Below are 17,680 nucleotides of genomic sequence, written 5' to 3' on the forward strand. Positions count from 1 at the left end.
ATATATATATATATATATATATATATATATATATGTATATGTGCATGTGCGTGCATGCACATGTATATAGGTATATATATGTGTGCGAATCCTGTTATATCAGTTGAACTGATATACAAATTATGTATATTTCTCAATCTATTTAAAATTAGAGGTGATCCGGCATGCTGTACGGGAAATCCTGCACAATTTTGTGAAGTATGTGGTTTAGGAGCTAGTGGTGTTAAATTGTATATTCACATTATGAATATAGATGTTTGGGATTTTGATGCATTAATTTTTGTGTTCTTTATCAAGCAACCTAATATTCTCCTGCAACTTCACTTTACAGACAGATGGTAGTGTTCCAAATACTTTTGTCATTGCAAACTGTGAGGTTGTAAAACCGAGGGTTGCCGCAGCGGAGCATATTTCACAGGTATACAACCATTGGAGCCTTTTATCTGTTTTATAACTTTAATGGGCAATTGCAGGTCAAGCATTCCGCGACACTATGACTGAGTTGTCCTAGTAGTTAACAAGACACTCTTTTGATCATCTTGTTGGGGAGAAAAAATCACATGGATAAAATAAAGTGCAGCTAAATTGGTTCTCAATCTGAATATAGGTGACCAACCTGGGTTGTAATAATTAACTCTCTACATGCATATGTACGTAGATATACACACATACACTACGTATCCACATGTATTTGTTTGTTTTTCAGCAATTGGTATGTCGCTATATGAATGTTTATTTGAAGGTTGAGCACAAACTTTTGCACTTTCACTGTTAATGCCAATTTTCTAGCATTGATTAAGCAATTATATTATCATCATGAAGGAAATAAGGTCCTGTTAATTTCACATACAGTTGGATTCTCCTTGTTTGTACCAGTTCTGAGTTGTCTGTGCAATGCTTGGGAAAGGCCTTGTGACGGACTGTTCACAGTTCATCCCCTGTCTGGCACACGGTAGCTCGCTCTTGGCACAGCAGCAGCTTGAGTGGCAGCACTTGGCCCTCTGGAATTTTAAGGGTTAGAGTTGCATGGGACACCACACAATGTTGGTGCTCTTCCAGCCATTGGATCCTGCTCTGGGTGAGCTGTTTCCAAGGTGGGCAACTGTTAAACAGAAAAGATAATGCTTCTTGAGGTCCCCACCAGTATGTTAGACTCCCTAATGTTGTCATTAACTGCAACATCCTGGTATGAGAATTCTAACTCGATGCCTTTTGAGGTTCATGTGGTCCGCATTGTCTAATGAGCTTTCCCTGCCGTTTGGGATCAACTAATCCATGTGCAAGAACCTTTTCCCTATTTGCCCTACTACTACTAGATAATTTCATTAGCATAAATAAAAAATTAAAAAGATTATAGGTGACTTTCTTACCTTTCAATAATCTGTTATGGAAAAATTTGAAATTCCTTCAATATTCATTAGTATTTCACCAGCCTATGAGATAGCATTTATGGTCTTACAAGCAGTATTAAGTGGCAATATTTTTGCCATTAATTTATTTTGTCTATTGTGCTTCATCTTGGTCATTTCTTGGCTCTAGTGGGTCATCTACATAGTAACACATGTTTCTTGCATTTGATATGTGCTTCTGTTTATTATTTTCAGTTCAATGAAGAAGCAAGGTCTCCATTTGTCAAGAAATTCAAAACAATTATTCATCCTGGAGAGGTAAGATATGGAAATTTCACTCATACAACTGTTATTGTGGTGATATATTGAAAAATGTGTGATTCTATTTTATTTTTTTGTGCTACACTTATGTGCAAGGCAATGATTTTTTTTTTTATTCCATTGTGCTGCAAATAATGTTAATCTACAAAGTGGTGATCGATGCTCTCATGTTACTTTCTCAAGGCTAGGGATGCACACAAGCTGAGTTCGAGCCGAGCCTGGGCTGTTTGAACTCGGCTTGTTTCAAAATTCCCATGTTCAAGCTCGGCTCGAGCTCAGAGCCGAGCTTCAACAACATTGTTCAGACTCGGCTTGGTTCCGAGCTCGAGCTGAGCCGAGCTTAAACATCATTCTAAAAAGTTATGTACAGTGAAAAGGTGGGATTCAAACCCTGACCTTGCCAAACGTTGCACAAATGACCCACCACTGCACCAAACCATGTTTTTTGTTTATTTTGGACCTAGAGAAATATACAAATACTAAAACCCTTAGATTAGCGTCGAGTGAAAAAAAATGAAGTGTGAAAGTCGATCTCAACATCTTTTGCGGAAGAGGCTAACGGGCTACCCAGTAAGCTAACAGTAACTCGTATGCTTTAAGTTGGAAACATTATATATATATATATATATATATATATATATATATATATATATATATATATATATATATATATATATATATATATATATATATATATATATATATATATATATATATATATATATGCGAGCTTAATCGAGTTCAGCGGCTTGATCAAGCTTGGACTTGTGTTCAAGCTTGGCTCATTTATGTTCATGGACGAGCTTATGTAACGACCCCAACTTCTTCCCTTTCAAAAATGCAAGAAATTTTTTTTTTTTTTTATAGAAACCTTCCCAAGGATCTGGGGTCCTCACAGTTCCACTTTCCATTGGATATCCCATCACCACAAAGTACTGACAATCATCATCAATGAGTAGCAACACCAACCATTTATTTATGAACCGAAGTAAATTGTTATTACCATTCTTCATACAATCAAAGAGTACAAGAATTGAAAAGAACCATGGAGTCAAAAACAAACATAAAATCCCTGTGCCACTGCCGAACTATCCAACTCAAAATGTGAACCTCGTCCATCCATAGTGAACAGCTTATCTCTCACTGCTCTCCATTTCCTGTAAAACCAACGAAGTAGAAGGGTCAGAACAAAATTCTGAGCACTACTAATTCAAGGAAATTAGGTGAGACAAAGATCATGAGTAAGATTTCATATGTTGGTTTGAGTGAGTGCAGATACAACCAACATGCAACAATCCGATCCTGCATAAGTGTAACAGATTTTTCATACTCACGGCTAAAGGACAGTAAGACAGTAACACATAGCAATAATAAAACATTTCAACATGCTTTTAAGAAATGAGTTGCATACATTTACCATATCATGAACTAGAGATCATTTCAATTGATGCATGACCTAGTGTAAAGAAGAAAATGCATGGCTTATTATCTTATATTTAAGTTTGAGTTTTCTTTCCATATGCATGACCTTATCTAATGCATACAACTTTAGGTTTCTCCTTTTTAAATTTTCATCGCCCGCGGATACACCAAACGGGTAAAAACCCCGAGGTCAAGTAGGTTCCCAGGGTAGATTAGTACACAAATTGGTATTTTATTACTGGGTCCCAACCTAGCCCTCGACCGAGTCACCCTCGGAACATTAGACCTCCCCATCTAATGTCGGGGACACAAGGGACACTCCACGCCCACAAGTGCCACTTCCTTTGGTACCAAACAAATTCACAGCTGTGACCAACACCATCACTCCCGGGTAAAGTGGCTGGTTCTCCCTAAAACCGTGGCCAGGAGAAAGAACCTCCATATCGGGTTCTGGGGACCAAAGATTCACGCACACGGAGTTTTTTGTATCCTCACAGCCTCCCCAGGACTGGAAACTCTAAGATCTCCATTCTCCAGATGGAAGACCTCAGATCAAAAGTTACACTGTTCTGTATTATGTTTTTATTTAATTCAGTTCTAAATTCTGCAACACCCTATGCGAAAGTGAAGTGTAAAGCTCGCGTACACCCCTGCGAGAACTCATATGGGACTCCCGCCCACGAATACCCTGTGAACAGTGTAGTTGTATACCACCATCTTACATTGTGTAAGTGATGCAGCCAATGTGGAAACAAAACCAACTTTCTTAATAAAGTGCACAAATTACCACACCATATGCATGTACTATCCAGGTACAAGTGTCTCTATGACACCCCCTACCTCTTATGCATTCATCCATCGATCATAAATTCATGACAACAATCCATGCATGATATCACATTTTAAAACCCACATTGATCCATATATGCATATGAGACTTTAAACAATACATACTTCCATGTAACATGCCACATATTTCAACAAGCATTCATGATTAAGACAAACAGCAGTATACTAACCAAGCTCACATTTAAATATCATGAAATGAAATGCTATCATTCATCCATCCATCAACAATTGTGTAAATTCCAGCACCTACTATGAGGAGTAGTTAGGCTTGTCATTCCCAGGCCTTTCGTCCTACTGTCTAAGTAGTCCACACTACTTAGACTGCTGGCTGGACTAGCTAGATGAGAGCATCCAGCACATCCCCTGCTCATATTACTGCACATACACCATAAAAAAAAAACAGAAAAGAAACAAACAGGCTAATCCCCTACGGCTGGTGGTCCTTATACAAAGAAAACACACCATTAGCAGCCGATTTTGGAGAAACAGTAATAGCATTTAGAAGTAATGTTAATAATGGCAGTCATCGGTGCCCAGACATCTGTTGACAGAGGGTGTCCCCTGCAAATCCTCATAACATTAAAATGAACAACATCTTAAAGTGCATTACGTAATTGTTTTAGATTTAAAGCATGCAGAATGTATACTTAAATTATTTCAGAAACATCGGCTTAAGAGTGTCACTATAAAACCCCAACTATCACCATTGCTATCATGAACTGCAAATTGAAATTTAAGAGTTATTTTAATACACTCCTAACTGGTTGAGTCCAACCCTCAATACCTTAACACAATTCGGAAAAATCATAGACTTCAGTCGACCCATGATAAAAATGACACTTCGCAGCCCTGAAGTTATGGTGAACCGAGCTGCAAATATGAGGCTTCCTCATACATACACCAAATTTAACCCACTGTTGCAACTTATTATAAAGCCCATGATCAAGACTATTGTAATCAAATGAAAACTGTAAAAAGATGCTGCACATAAAGTAACTTAACATTCATGGTTTTAGTTCTATCAACACCCCCTGTACAAGAGAAAATCAGATTTTCTTTACGGGAATCGTGTTTACCCCAAAATCGACAGATGGGACCCTAGATTAGGCAAATCAGGTGCTTCCACACGGATTCCCTAAATCACTACACACCAAACCCACAATCGGTGTAGAGCACGCATGTAAAATCAGGGATTTATATTGACAAGATAAACCCTCATTGCTGTCCGAGTAGGGCTTCCCCTATAACCCCTCACATGGAAGATCCGAAACCCCAATCTCACCGATTTGGGGTTTTAGGTTTAGGGCTAATGCAAACCCCCAAATCCTACCCTCAAACCCTCATACAAGATCGAACCCACGTTCGATCCCTCACCCATTTCCGAGAATAGCCGTACCTTTTTACGGTGATTTCCGGCGGCTGGTGGCTTCCGGCGTGAAGAGGTGCAGGCCGATCGTGTTTCCCCCCCCTACTGCCGTGAGGGAAGATCTTCGCAAGCCTTGACAGGTGCAGAGGGTCGAAGCTCCTGCCGTGAAGGGCTCCTTCCTCCACTGTGTGCGCACCGGTCGGGAGAGGGAGGGAGGTCGAGTGGGGGAAACAAAAACCTGGATGTGGGGGCTTCCCCTCCTTTTTAAATGCCGAGCTCCCCCCTTTCCACCTCCTTCCGAGAAAAGAGGGGTTGGTTACGTTCGGCGTAACCTCCCCCTTTCACCTTTCTCGCCTTCTTGAAATGCAAGAATCGTGCTTGAGGCACGATTCTTGATTTTTTGTTTCATAAGGCTTGCACTCGGATCCGGGTCCAAACCCTGCGACCCGTAACACCCGATCCAACATGTGCATGGATCCGGGTCTTTCTGTGCTGACGGATCCTCAGTTGGATCCTTGCGGGTCCAACTGTGGATCCGACCCTAATACCTGAGTATTTTCCTAATTAAATTTATTATAAAAATCCGAATTTAACACCCATTTATTGATTCCTTTATGGGTCCGGATATCGGGTCCTAGACCCAAATCGACTAAATATGCCCTAATTCTTCCGGATATTACAGCTTGAACCGAGCTTAAATGAGCCGAGCTCGAGCTAGCTCGGCTTGTTGTGGATCCCTACTCAAGGCTAGCTCAAGAGTTTGTTGTTCAGTAATCTTAGTTTTGAGTTGCTGTGTAAGTAAGATGACTGACTGAATGTGTCCATCCTTTTTAGGTTAACAGAATCAGAGAACTGCCTCAAAACAGCAAGATTGTAGCCACTCATACGGACAGCCCTGATGTTAGTATGGTCTTCTTGTATTTGTTCTGGCCATAAGGTTGTTTGATTTTATCCAATAATCACTTGTCTCTATCTTTTATGTGACTGTCCAGGTTCTGATTTGGGATGTTGAAGCACAACCTAATCGTCACGTTGTTCTTGGAGCACCTGATTCCCGCCCGGATCTAGTTAGTTTTTATATAAATGCTTCCATCGTATAACTTATGATTAACTGATGTTTTTGTTACTGGAATCTGTTGAGGAAGTTCATCTTTTTAATTTCAGTTCTACATGATAAACCACAGGAATTTATATACAAAATAAAGGACAAATTGGCTGTTAAAATTTCTGAAATTTCTCCTTGCTTTACGCCTACACCGTTTAATATTTTTCTTTTCTTTTTGCATTAAAATCAGGTGGTTTCCTTGTCCTAGGGAGGCTCTCTTGAGGTTAATCTCTTTATCAAGTATTTATGAAAAAGTCTTCCTTTGATTGAGTAGATCAATGTCCAACATGTTAAGGAGTGTGGGATTTGGCGGAATAAGATATTGCTGCTTTTATATTTTTTTAGTTCTGAAGTTAAAAGACTAATCTATCCTGTTGATATTTTCAAAACATTCACCAGATGCGCCACCTTAAGAATATTGGAAATGTCTTTTAAAAGGAATACTGCCTACATTTAAAAGTCATCAAGGAAAAGACAATCTACTGAGTATCACTGGTTTTCTCATTGTGGGATATGTTGTTAATTTATTTGTGGTTACAACAAAGAAGGAACTTTTTTTTGTTGTTATCCTCTGTTCCATATTTCCATTTAGTGTTATATGATTTCTCTTGATTTCTATCCCTTCTATGTTGCAGATCTTGACAGGACACACGGAGAATGCAGAGTTTGCACTTGCCATGTGTCCCACTGAACCATTTGTAATCTCTGGAGGTATGTTGATTGTTTTTTATCCTGAATGTCTGTCTATGAGCGTGTGTGTGTGCATGCGCACATGCATGTGCACAGCATCTGTATTCTTCTTCCTTTTTGGGCACAACATCGGTTATGGTGGAAGCCAATTTGGATGTTGTTGGCCAATAGTGGTAGTGCTCTTGCGAGTTTTCAGCATTGCTGGTGCTGGAATTGTGTCAGGAGAGGGGTGAAATTTCCCTTATTATTTTAAGGGCATTGGATAGTAAAATAGTTCCAGTCTATGTCACATGGGTGCGGGTGCGGGTGCGACACGGGTGCGGCGCAATTTCAAAAATTTTGGACACGGGGACTCGGCTATATATATATATATATATATATATATATATATATATATATATATATATATATATATATATATATATATATATATATAAGACTCGGTCAAAGTTGTGCCCATTAGGGGACAGGAGATGAGTTGTGAAGGCATTCTGTACACTTTCTTCATACAGGAATAATTCACTTTTGGGCACTTTCTTCATACACTGTAATAATTCACTTTCTTCATACAGGAAAAAACCACAAAAACTTGAGTTGTGCCCATTCTGTACTTAAAACTTGAAAGTGTACAGGTTTTTTAGTTGTGATGGGTTTTTTTCCTTACAGCTGTAGCCCAGAAAATTTAAAAAAAAAAATTTCAAAAAAAAAAAAAATTCCAAAAAATGGACCAAAATGACCCTGGGTGCGTTGACTGCACCCAGGGTCGGGTTGACCGAGTCCGAGCCGCACCCGTGTCGGTGCGTGTCGACGCGGGTGCGGCGACCTTGGAGCCGAGTCTGTGTGACATAGGTTCCAGTATTATTTTAGCACCAATAAAGCAAAAAAGGCATGTGTGTCATTATCTACATTGGAGAAAATGCCAAGATTGGTTTACGGTAGTCATGTCAGTGCTGGAATGATGTTGACAGAAGGGAGGCGTGTGTTACAGCCATCCCACCCTCACATTTATAGTTCCTTGCCTTTTATTACAATTTCATTTCTTTGAGTTATAGTTGGCGTAGTGGAATTCTTTCATACTTATAAAATTTAGAGTATTCCAGGGATATTCTCATTCTGGTGGAGTGTGATACTGCAATACTCCTGCTCTAAAGTTTTATAAATGATCATGTTTGTGAGGCATTCAAGGCAACCATAATCATAAATCTGTGTTTTAAAGTTTTTTTTAGAGCAAGGAAATAAGTATTGTTTCTACGTTAATATGGCAGCTTTTGGTCAATGATTCTTGAGGTGCTTTAACATCCCTTTCATGTTTTTCTGCTCCCTCTCGTATGGAATGTTGCAGCTTGTTTCTGCGTCACTAGCATTAGTATGACATATCTTTTGTTACTACTACGGGTGTGCATTATAATGAAGTATGCAGAATTACAAATAACAAAGTGTAAAACACTTACAAGTCTAACAATGGTCAATTACAAAGAGAATAGACAAACTCAAGTGCACACAAATCCACTAAGGGACAATGCCAAAAGGCTAACAAAAAATTAAGTATTATTGAATAGTGAGAGAAATGGAATAATACATGTTGAAATGAAATGAGGATCTTCGAATCACAAAAAAAGTGTCTAGAAAGACACTAAATCATAACCCTTAAAAAGGGTATAATAGGAAACAAATAAGAAATAAAATAATATTTATTGATATGAAAACACCTAAATGCTTATCGAATCACAAAAAAAGTGTCTAGAAAGACACTAAATCATAACCCTTAAAAAGGGTATAATAGGAAACAAATAAGAAATAAAATAATCTTTATTGATATGAAAACACCTAAATGCTTATCGAATCACAAAAAAAGTGTCTAGAAAGACACTAAATCATAACCCTTAAAAAGGGTATAATAGGAAACAAATAAGAAATAAAATAATCTTTATTGATATGAAAACACCTAAATGCTTAAGAAGCATTTGGGAATGCATTACAAGAGGGGCTGCACCCCTATATATACACGGCAGGGAGAGGGGACTCAATAGAGTCGTTGGACTGTGTCCAACAACTCTATTGCTAGTCAAGTCTGGACTGAGACTTGACTAGCAAAGTCAGTTTAGTTCAAACTGAACTAGACGACTAAAAGAAAAACATAAAATTACAAAAAAAAGGAAAAGAAAAAATATTATATATATATAATAATATAATAATAATATAATATTATTATTATATATATATTTACAATTTTACATTTTAACACTCCCCTCAAACTTACGGTACAATGAGTGAAAGTTTGTCTAAGAGAAAGTGGAATCAGGGAGCAACAAGAGGCTTTGTAAAGAAGTCTGCTAACTGATATTCTGAAGTAACATATGGCAGATCAATTGTCCCATGTAGATATTCCTTTCTAATGTAGTGACAATCCATTTCGATATGTTTGGTGCGTTCGTGAAATGTTCGGTTACTAGCAATGTAAATCGCACTTTTGTTGTCACAACACATCTGTGAAGCTTTTGTTGCTTCAACTCCCATATCAACAAACAATCGTCGGAGCCAAACTATTTTCATGGTCGTGGTTACCACGGCTCTGTATTCAGCTTCGGTGGACGAGAGAGATACCTTATGTTGCTTTTTACACCTCAATGAAATCAACGATTCACCTAAAAAAACACAAAAACCAATGGTTGAATGTCTGTTATTGGATTCTCCTCCCCAATCAACATCAATATATGCAATTAAATCAAGAGAAGATGAGGAGGATGAAAAAAGTCCTCGTGAAAGGGAGGAGGTGATGTATCTGATAATACGCATGACTGCTCCCATATAAACAGAAGTGGGGGCATGTTGAAATTGACTTGCTGTGTGAACGTGTGCTATATCTGGTCTGGTAATGGCTAGATAGGAAAGTGCCCCGATAAGTTGTCTGTAAGGAGTTGGATCTGCAAGAAGTTCTTCATCATCAATCTTCATTTTAACATTTATCATTTCTGGAGTGTCAACTTTCCTATCATCAGTAATACTAGACCTGAAAACAATGTCAAAAGCAAATTGAGTTTGAGATAATAAATATCCTCTAGGAGAATAAGCAACTTCAATGCCTAAAAAATATCTTAATAAATTTAAATCAGTCATTTCAAAATAAGATTTAAGAAGTGTTTTGATCGTTTCAACTTCCTGTTTATCGCTTTCGATGATGATCATATCATCCACATAAAGAAGAAAGCACAATGATTCCTGCATCAGAATTCTTAACAAACAAAGCAGTATCAGCTAAACATAATTGAAAACCAAAATCGATCATAACACTACTAAACCTATCATACCAAACTTTTGGGTCTTGTTTAAGACCATAAAGGGTTTTTTCTAAATGAAGGACCTTATCTTTAGGAATACTTAAACCAGGAGGGGGTTCTATGTATACTTTTTCAACTAGCTTTCTATTTAGAAAAACATTTTTGACATCCATTTGAAAAATGGACCATTTCTTAATAGAGGCTAAGACAACTAAAGTTCTAACAGTTGTCATACGAGCCACATGAGCAAAAGTTTCTTCATAATCAATTCCATATTCTTGAGCATAACCTTTGGCTACTAATCGGGCTTTATATCTTTCGAGAGTACCATCACTCTTGGTTTTAATTTTATAGACCCATCGACATCCTATAGTTTTCTTTCCTAGAGTAAGATCTTAAATAGTCCATGTAGAAGCTTTTTCTAGTGCATCTAATTCAACTTTCATGGTTTCTATCCATTTGATATCATTTCTTGCTTAGAAATATGTGGATGGTTCTTAATATGAGTGAATTAATGCAATAACTGCCCTATACATAGGTGAGAAAGAAATACTCGTATGACACAAACTTTCCTGTAGGCCTCGAGACTCAGGATGATCGTCTAGTTGGAATGTTAGAATACTTTTCAAGTGCACATGGAGGATTAGACTCTTGTCTCTTAAAATATTGAATACTAGTATCCCTATGAACTTCTTCATCATCAACATTATGATCAAAATCAACAATTCTTCGATCATCATCAAAGTTACAGTCAAGATCATATTCATCAAGTGTTGATGTTAGATCTAACAAAAATGAATACTTAGTGACTTCCTTTGGTTTTTCAAAATCAAAGAAACTCTTTTTTTTCAAGAAAGGAACAAATTCTAGACACATATAGTCTGTTATTTTTTGAAGTCAAAACATTTATAACCTTTCTGATTTTTAGCATATCCTAGAAAATCACATAGAATCGCACGAAGGGAAAGTTTAGCATTTTCGTCGGTAAATATGAAACATTTACACCCAAAGATTCTTAGTATAGAGTAGTCTGGAGAGACTTTCATAAGTTTTTCAATGGGAGTGATATTTTGTAAAGAGGAGGATGACATCCTATTAATGAGATAGGTGGCGGTTAAGGCAGCTTCTGCCCAAAAATCTTTCGGGACTTGATTTGCTATTAATAATATCCTAGTGGTTTCCATAATATGGCGATGTTTTCGTTCAGTCAGCTCATTCTGTTGAGGAGTATAGGGTCAAGATTTTTGATGTGTGATGCCATGTAATTTAAGATAATTTTTAAAATCAGTAGATAAAAACTCTCCTCCAGAATCTGTGCGAAAGATAGAAATATCATTTTGAAACTTGTTTTTAACCATATTATGAAAAATTTGAAAGTATGAAAATACTTCAGACTTATGTTTAAGAAAGTAAATCCACGTATGTCAGGAAAAATCATCGACAAAAATAACATAGTAAGCAAATCCTCTTTTAGAAATCACGGGTGCAGGACCCCAAACATCTGAATGTACTAATTCAAGTGGTCTTGAAGAGAAAAAGGTTCTCTTCTGAAATAGTAATCTTTTCATTTTGCCAAGAATACAATCTTTACAATCAAATGATTCAGAGTTACAAAATTTCCCTAGATTTGGAAAATGTTGGATTTTGGCTATATGTGGGTGACCAAGTTTCTTATACCACAGCTCCAACTCAATTTTCTGAATATTATAGCCAAAAGCATTCTTTGGCATTTCCAAAAAATCCATGTAATAGAGTCCTCTTTCTCTATGGCCTTCCTCAATCAGCTTTCCTGACTGGCGATCCTGTACCCAACAACCATGAGAAGAAAATGAAATATTATATCCATAGTCAGAAATTTGAGACACAAATAAAAGATTTAAATTTAATTTTTGAACATATCTAATTTCTGGGATAGAAAATTTCCTTGTTTTATAAATCTTTTTGAAATTTCCTATTCCTTCTATTTCAAGGGAAGTCCCATCTGCTGTAGAAACTTTTGTCACACTTGTTTTATTTTTAACACATTCGGATAGACTTTGATTATTTGGGGTCATGTGAAAAGATGCACTAGAGTCAAGAAGTTAAGAAATTTTACCTGGATCGAAAAAAGATGAGGCTGCAACGCCGGTTGAGGCTTCAGATGAAGAAGAGGCATCTTTGATGAGAGGCTGAAGAATCTCTATTAGTTGTGCCATTGAAACTGGTGCATCTTGATCTTTGGATCCCGATCCAGCAATTGCACATCTTTTCTCTCTTAGCTCCTTGAGTTTGGGACATTGTGGCCTGTAGTGTCCTAGATCATGACAATGATGACAAATACCCCTCTTCTTATCATAGTCACTATTCTGTCGGTTAAAGTGAGGAGGTCTATAAGATCAAACATGATTCCCTGGTCTAGACACAGCTAGAACAGAATCATCTTCAGCCTTAGAAGAGCCTTTCCGGGGACGATTCTCTTTCATTGTTAATTCTTCAATAGTTTCAACAATAAAAGGAAATTTTCCCCGCTGAAGGAGGGCCGATTTAGTGGTTTCAAATTCAACCCTTAATCCAGTTATAAACTGGTAAAAATGTTCAACATCGAGTTGTTTCTGATGAAGCTCGCTGTCTTCGACACAATGCCACTTTGGTTCTAAAAGGGAAAGTTCTTTCCAAAGTTCGGACAACCCATTGTAATATTCACGGATAGTTTTGTCTCCTTGGGTTATCATTCAAACTTTTTCTTGGAGGTTGCATACGTGTGCAATGTCTTTAAGGGAATACACATTCTTAAGGTATTGATAAGCCATGACATTTTTTAATGTCAACGCTATTGATAAGCCATGACATTATCTTCACATGAGATATTCTCCATTCTTTCCATTTCTTCTCGCAAGAGGCAAGAGCCTTGATTTCATCTTCTTCTGATAGAGGAACCTCTTTATCTCCTTCCTTTTTAGTAAGAGATAGCTTAGGTTCCGAATTAGAACCATCCACAATCCCCCATAGGCCTTTTCCTCATATATGGTGCTTCATGATTGAAGCCCATGTTACATAGTTCGTATCGCTTAATTTCATAGGCATGATGGTGACTTTATCATTGTCATCCATCGATTAAAGGAGAGAGAAAGAGTAGGGATAGAAAAGAAACAAGAGAAATGAGAAAAAAGAAAGAAATACAAAACAAGATGTGAAATCTTCCCCAATGAAGTGATACAACACTTCCCTTCAAGTGGCGAACACTTTTGCAAATGGGCATGGAAACCGAGACAACTTTTCTTCAAGATCTAATACTTCCGCGACTTTGATACCATGAAATGAAATGAGGATCTTCGAATCACGAACTCAGATTCACAAAGAAAGTGTCTAGAAAGACACTAAATCATAACCCTTAAAACGGGTATAATAGGAAACAAATAGGAAATAAAATAATCTTTATTGATATGAAAACACCTAAATGCTTAAGAAGCATTTGGGAATGCATTACAAGAGGGGCTGCACCCTTATATATACACTGCAGGGAGAGGGGACTCAATAGAGTCGTTGGACTACACGGTCCAAAGCTCTAAATAGAGCCGTTGGACAGTGTCCAACAACTCTATTGCTAGTCAAGTCTGGACTGAGACTTGACTAGCAAAGTCAGTCTAGTTCAAACTGAACTAGACGACAAAAAGAAAAACATAAAATTACAAAAAAAAGGAAAAGAAAAAATATTTTATTTATATATATATATAATAATATAGTAATATTATATATATATATATATATATATTTACAATTTTACATTTTAACACATGTAAGGGGGGGACACCCCTATTTATATACAAAAGTGAGAGAAAGGGACCCTTGGGAGCTCCCCATTCATAGAGTCGTTGGGGAGCTCCCAACGGTCATATTTATGACCGTTGGGGCCCCGACGACTCCATGAAGTGGGGCCCCAATGCTCAAAAATCAAGAAAAAGAAAATAAAGAAAAGAAGAAAAAAGGGAAAAATAAGAAAATAAAATAAAAAATAGTTATTTCCAATAAACAACTATTAATACATGTAAAAAGACAAAAATGCCCCTATTAATACACACACACACACACACACATATATATATATATATATATATTAACATGCATAACATCTTCAAATGAAAAAAAAATGGTGGTTACGTATTGATGCCGGTGTCTGCATTGTGTGGTACATCTTGATTTAGTATGGTCGTTATACTTTACGATGAAGGCATTTGGTGCTTGAATAGGAGTAGAGCCTTTTTGTTTGATGACAGGAACATTCAATAGGTTCTCTATATTTTGCTAACCAAGCATTGCATTGCTTCTTGGGGCTGAAAGTCCATGCTTAGTATATCATTGGAATGATGGAATCTGGTCGAAATGTGAGTAAACTGTTGTAGTCTGAGACTAGGTTGGAGAGTGTGGCTTCCCTGGGCATCCACTTGACAACTAACAAAGATTCTATACATCCATTCTGTTAGCCGTAAACCCCATTTTTATCCTAAATATACCACAAAAACTGTTTGTATAGTTGTATGTCGGTGACAGAGGTTGGTTAAGGTGGAGACTAAATTGTCTTCAGATTTAGAAGTATCGATCAAGTGATAACAAATGATAACTCCTCTAATCTTTGGAGATGTTTTTTTCAGTTGTATAAACTCCTTAAGTTTTGATTAGATAGTTGTCTTCCCGTAAGCTTAATGCTTGAATTGTTTTATTTACGAAAAGTTGGTTAGATTGGTTAGAGGTAGGAAACAAACACTTGTGGGTGAGCTGGTGCTAATCTATCAATTGGTTTAATTGATTAAACTGCTGATGTGTTTGACTTAGTATTGGTTTCTTCTTGTTCTTCTTGAGATCCAAGATTTGGACGATTTACTTGCATTTAGTTTGATGTCTGATCAGAGTTGGGTGTTTGAATGGAGGGAAATCTGTCCATTTTTTCAAATGTTTGTAGTGTTCATTTTTGGATTGTTGTGGCATTCATGCCTTTCCTTTTGTTTATTCTCCTTATTCTCCCTCACAGTTGTACTAATATCAGCATTCTACCAGGAAAAGACAAGTCAGTTGTCTTGTGGAGCATACATGATCATATCTCTGCTGCTGCAGTAGACTCCTTGTCTGCCAAACAAGGGAAAGCATCTGGCACTGCCAAACAGTCGTCAAAAAGCAGTGGACAAAATGATAAAGTTCTAGACAGTCCTTCAATTGGACCTAGGGGTATCTATAAAGGTCATAGTGATACTGTCGAAGATGTGACATTTTGTCCTTCAAAGTAAGTAGATGAGCACTGAACTGTCAATTTGTTTGAGTTTCCAGCATCACAGCATGATTTGTATAAGATTCATCTTAGGTGGGGTGTTACTAGCACTAGAGTTATGCCAGTTTGTCTGGTTCAAATAAAAGTAACTTTTTTACTGCACCAACAAATATGGAATGGACAAATACTGATACACACACACACGTGAATGTATGTATGGTTGTATCCCTGTACGCACACTTTAAAACCTGCATCTGTGCCCGTACATGTACCCCAATTTTGGAGATCTCCATCCAGCCCATAGTTATAGGAAACCACTCTACTCTCTTCGTCCACACTAGTTCATGCTCTCTTGCAATCATCACACACTTTTAGGAGATATGATCTCAATTGCATTTCATGTCCTTCTCTTCTCTCCTCCGCTCATGGCAAAGTTGTCTTTGAAATTAGGTAGTGAATCTTGGATAACTGATGATTGCTGGAATCCTTGGAGGAATTACTGAGTGCTCTCAAACAAGTGCAAAAATTCCTTGATTCCCTCTAGTCATTTTTGCTGAATCTTTCGAAACCATTTCCACCTTTTCCCTCGAAATACATCCTCCTATATTTTCTAATAACATTTTCTGCTGTCACTTTTGAAGTTTTGGCAATATTTGATAAATTTTACAGATTGATGGACTTAGTTTACCAATAGGTCCTCTATCTGGCAGAAGCAAATGTGGCATACTAGCATGCATTACATGGGGTGATGCATATTGACATGGTCCTTCTTTATTTTGGAAATTGTAATATAGTCCATCACATGCATTTCTAATATGATTCACTATGCCTGTCATATGATTCTCCTCCTTTTCTGGTTATTTATTAACTATGGTATATGTGATAGCATATGGTTCCATGTAACATGTCATGATTGATCTGGATCTTCTATCCAAAAGAAAAGGGGTTGGTCTGGAATCTGGATCCTTTCTTTTCAAATCCTTGGAAGTTTCAACATGAACTTTCCTTGCATGCTGACTATGACATTTCCAACTTTTGCATTCTTTTTTCCTATATTTGGTGCATGTTTTTTTTCGATAAGGATATGGTGCATGTTTTTTTTTCGATAAGGATATGGTGCATGTTTTTTTTTCGATAAGGATATGGTGCATGTTAATTGCTTCTAACTAGGGTTTGAGACTGGTGATAAAGTGCACAGGAGTTCTGTAGTGTTGGTGATGACTCGTGCCTCATTCTGTGGGATGCTCGCCTGGGTGTTGAACCAGCCATCAAGGTGCTGTTATTGTTCCTGATCACATTTTTCTTGTGTTATTTTGTGAGTTAGACAAATATTTTTGTCATGGAAAATCTTAAGAAACTTGTTACAAAATTTTGGTCTCATCGCAATCCCCTTATTATTTACATCTGCAGAGCTTTGGTTTATCTTCTTAGAAGATTCCTGTCATTGAAGCTTTTGTGTTCAAAATTGCAAGGTTTTAAAACCCGTGACTCGGGACTCGACTTGTTCTTTATTGACTCGTGACTGGGCGGGTCAACTCGGTGACTCAGACCGGGTTTTGTTAACTTTTGATTTTAAAAGAAAAACAATTTATAATTTGTCTCAAACCATGTTTTTCAGTAAACAAGAGATCCTTGGGTTGTGTTAAGGCATGTAATCACTGAAACTGGGAGAGAGATGTGACTCTTTCTTAGGTTGCTTTTGAACTGATAACAATTGGCATCAACTAAATTAGCTTGGTTTTTGCTTGTATTACTTCCTGGGTTTGTCATTTTCTAGTTAAACCATTCATAGAGAGCAGTATCTTTGAAAAATGCATAGGCTGATCTCTACCAGACTATCTCACAGGAATATTCTCAACTTACCAGTTACCCTTGTGTCATGCCCCCTTATACTGTATTCTTAATGAAAAATTGAACAACAATGGCATGCCTGTTAAATTATGTACCTAATCACTTAATGTAATATATATATATTATATATATATAAGGTAATACATATACATATATTAATATATATGTATATGTATCTACTTATTATATATATAAAATATATATTTCTAC

The 17,680-nt window shown here is 37.1% G+C and overlaps 1 protein-coding gene across 2 annotated transcripts in view; it reads left to right on the plus strand.

The window, feature by feature from the left end:
• LOC149815021 (WD-40 repeat-containing protein MSI4-like) overlaps positions 1 to 17,680 on the plus strand; it is a 67,246-nt gene that overhangs the window by 5,875 nt on the left and 43,691 nt on the right. For both annotated transcript variants that reach the window (XM_089990333.1, XM_089990332.1), the window contains exons 3-9: positions 332 to 418; positions 1,605 to 1,667; positions 6,142 to 6,207; positions 6,300 to 6,374; positions 7,048 to 7,123; positions 15,412 to 15,634; positions 16,811 to 16,892. In XM_089990333.1, the coding sequence (XP_089846459.1) occupies positions 332 to 418; positions 1,605 to 1,667; positions 6,142 to 6,207; positions 6,300 to 6,374; positions 7,048 to 7,123; positions 15,412 to 15,634; positions 16,811 to 16,892 (672 nt within the window). The remainder of the gene's footprint in view (positions 1 to 331; positions 419 to 1,604; positions 1,668 to 6,141; positions 6,208 to 6,299; positions 6,375 to 7,047; positions 7,124 to 15,411; positions 15,635 to 16,810; positions 16,893 to 17,680) is intronic.

Source organism: Nuphar pumila, chromosome 15, assembly GCF_984573655.1.
Source record: "Nuphar pumila chromosome 15, dmNupPumi1.hap1.1, whole genome shotgun sequence".
NCBI lineage: Eukaryota > Viridiplantae > Streptophyta > Magnoliopsida > Nymphaeales > Nymphaeaceae > Nuphar > Nuphar pumila.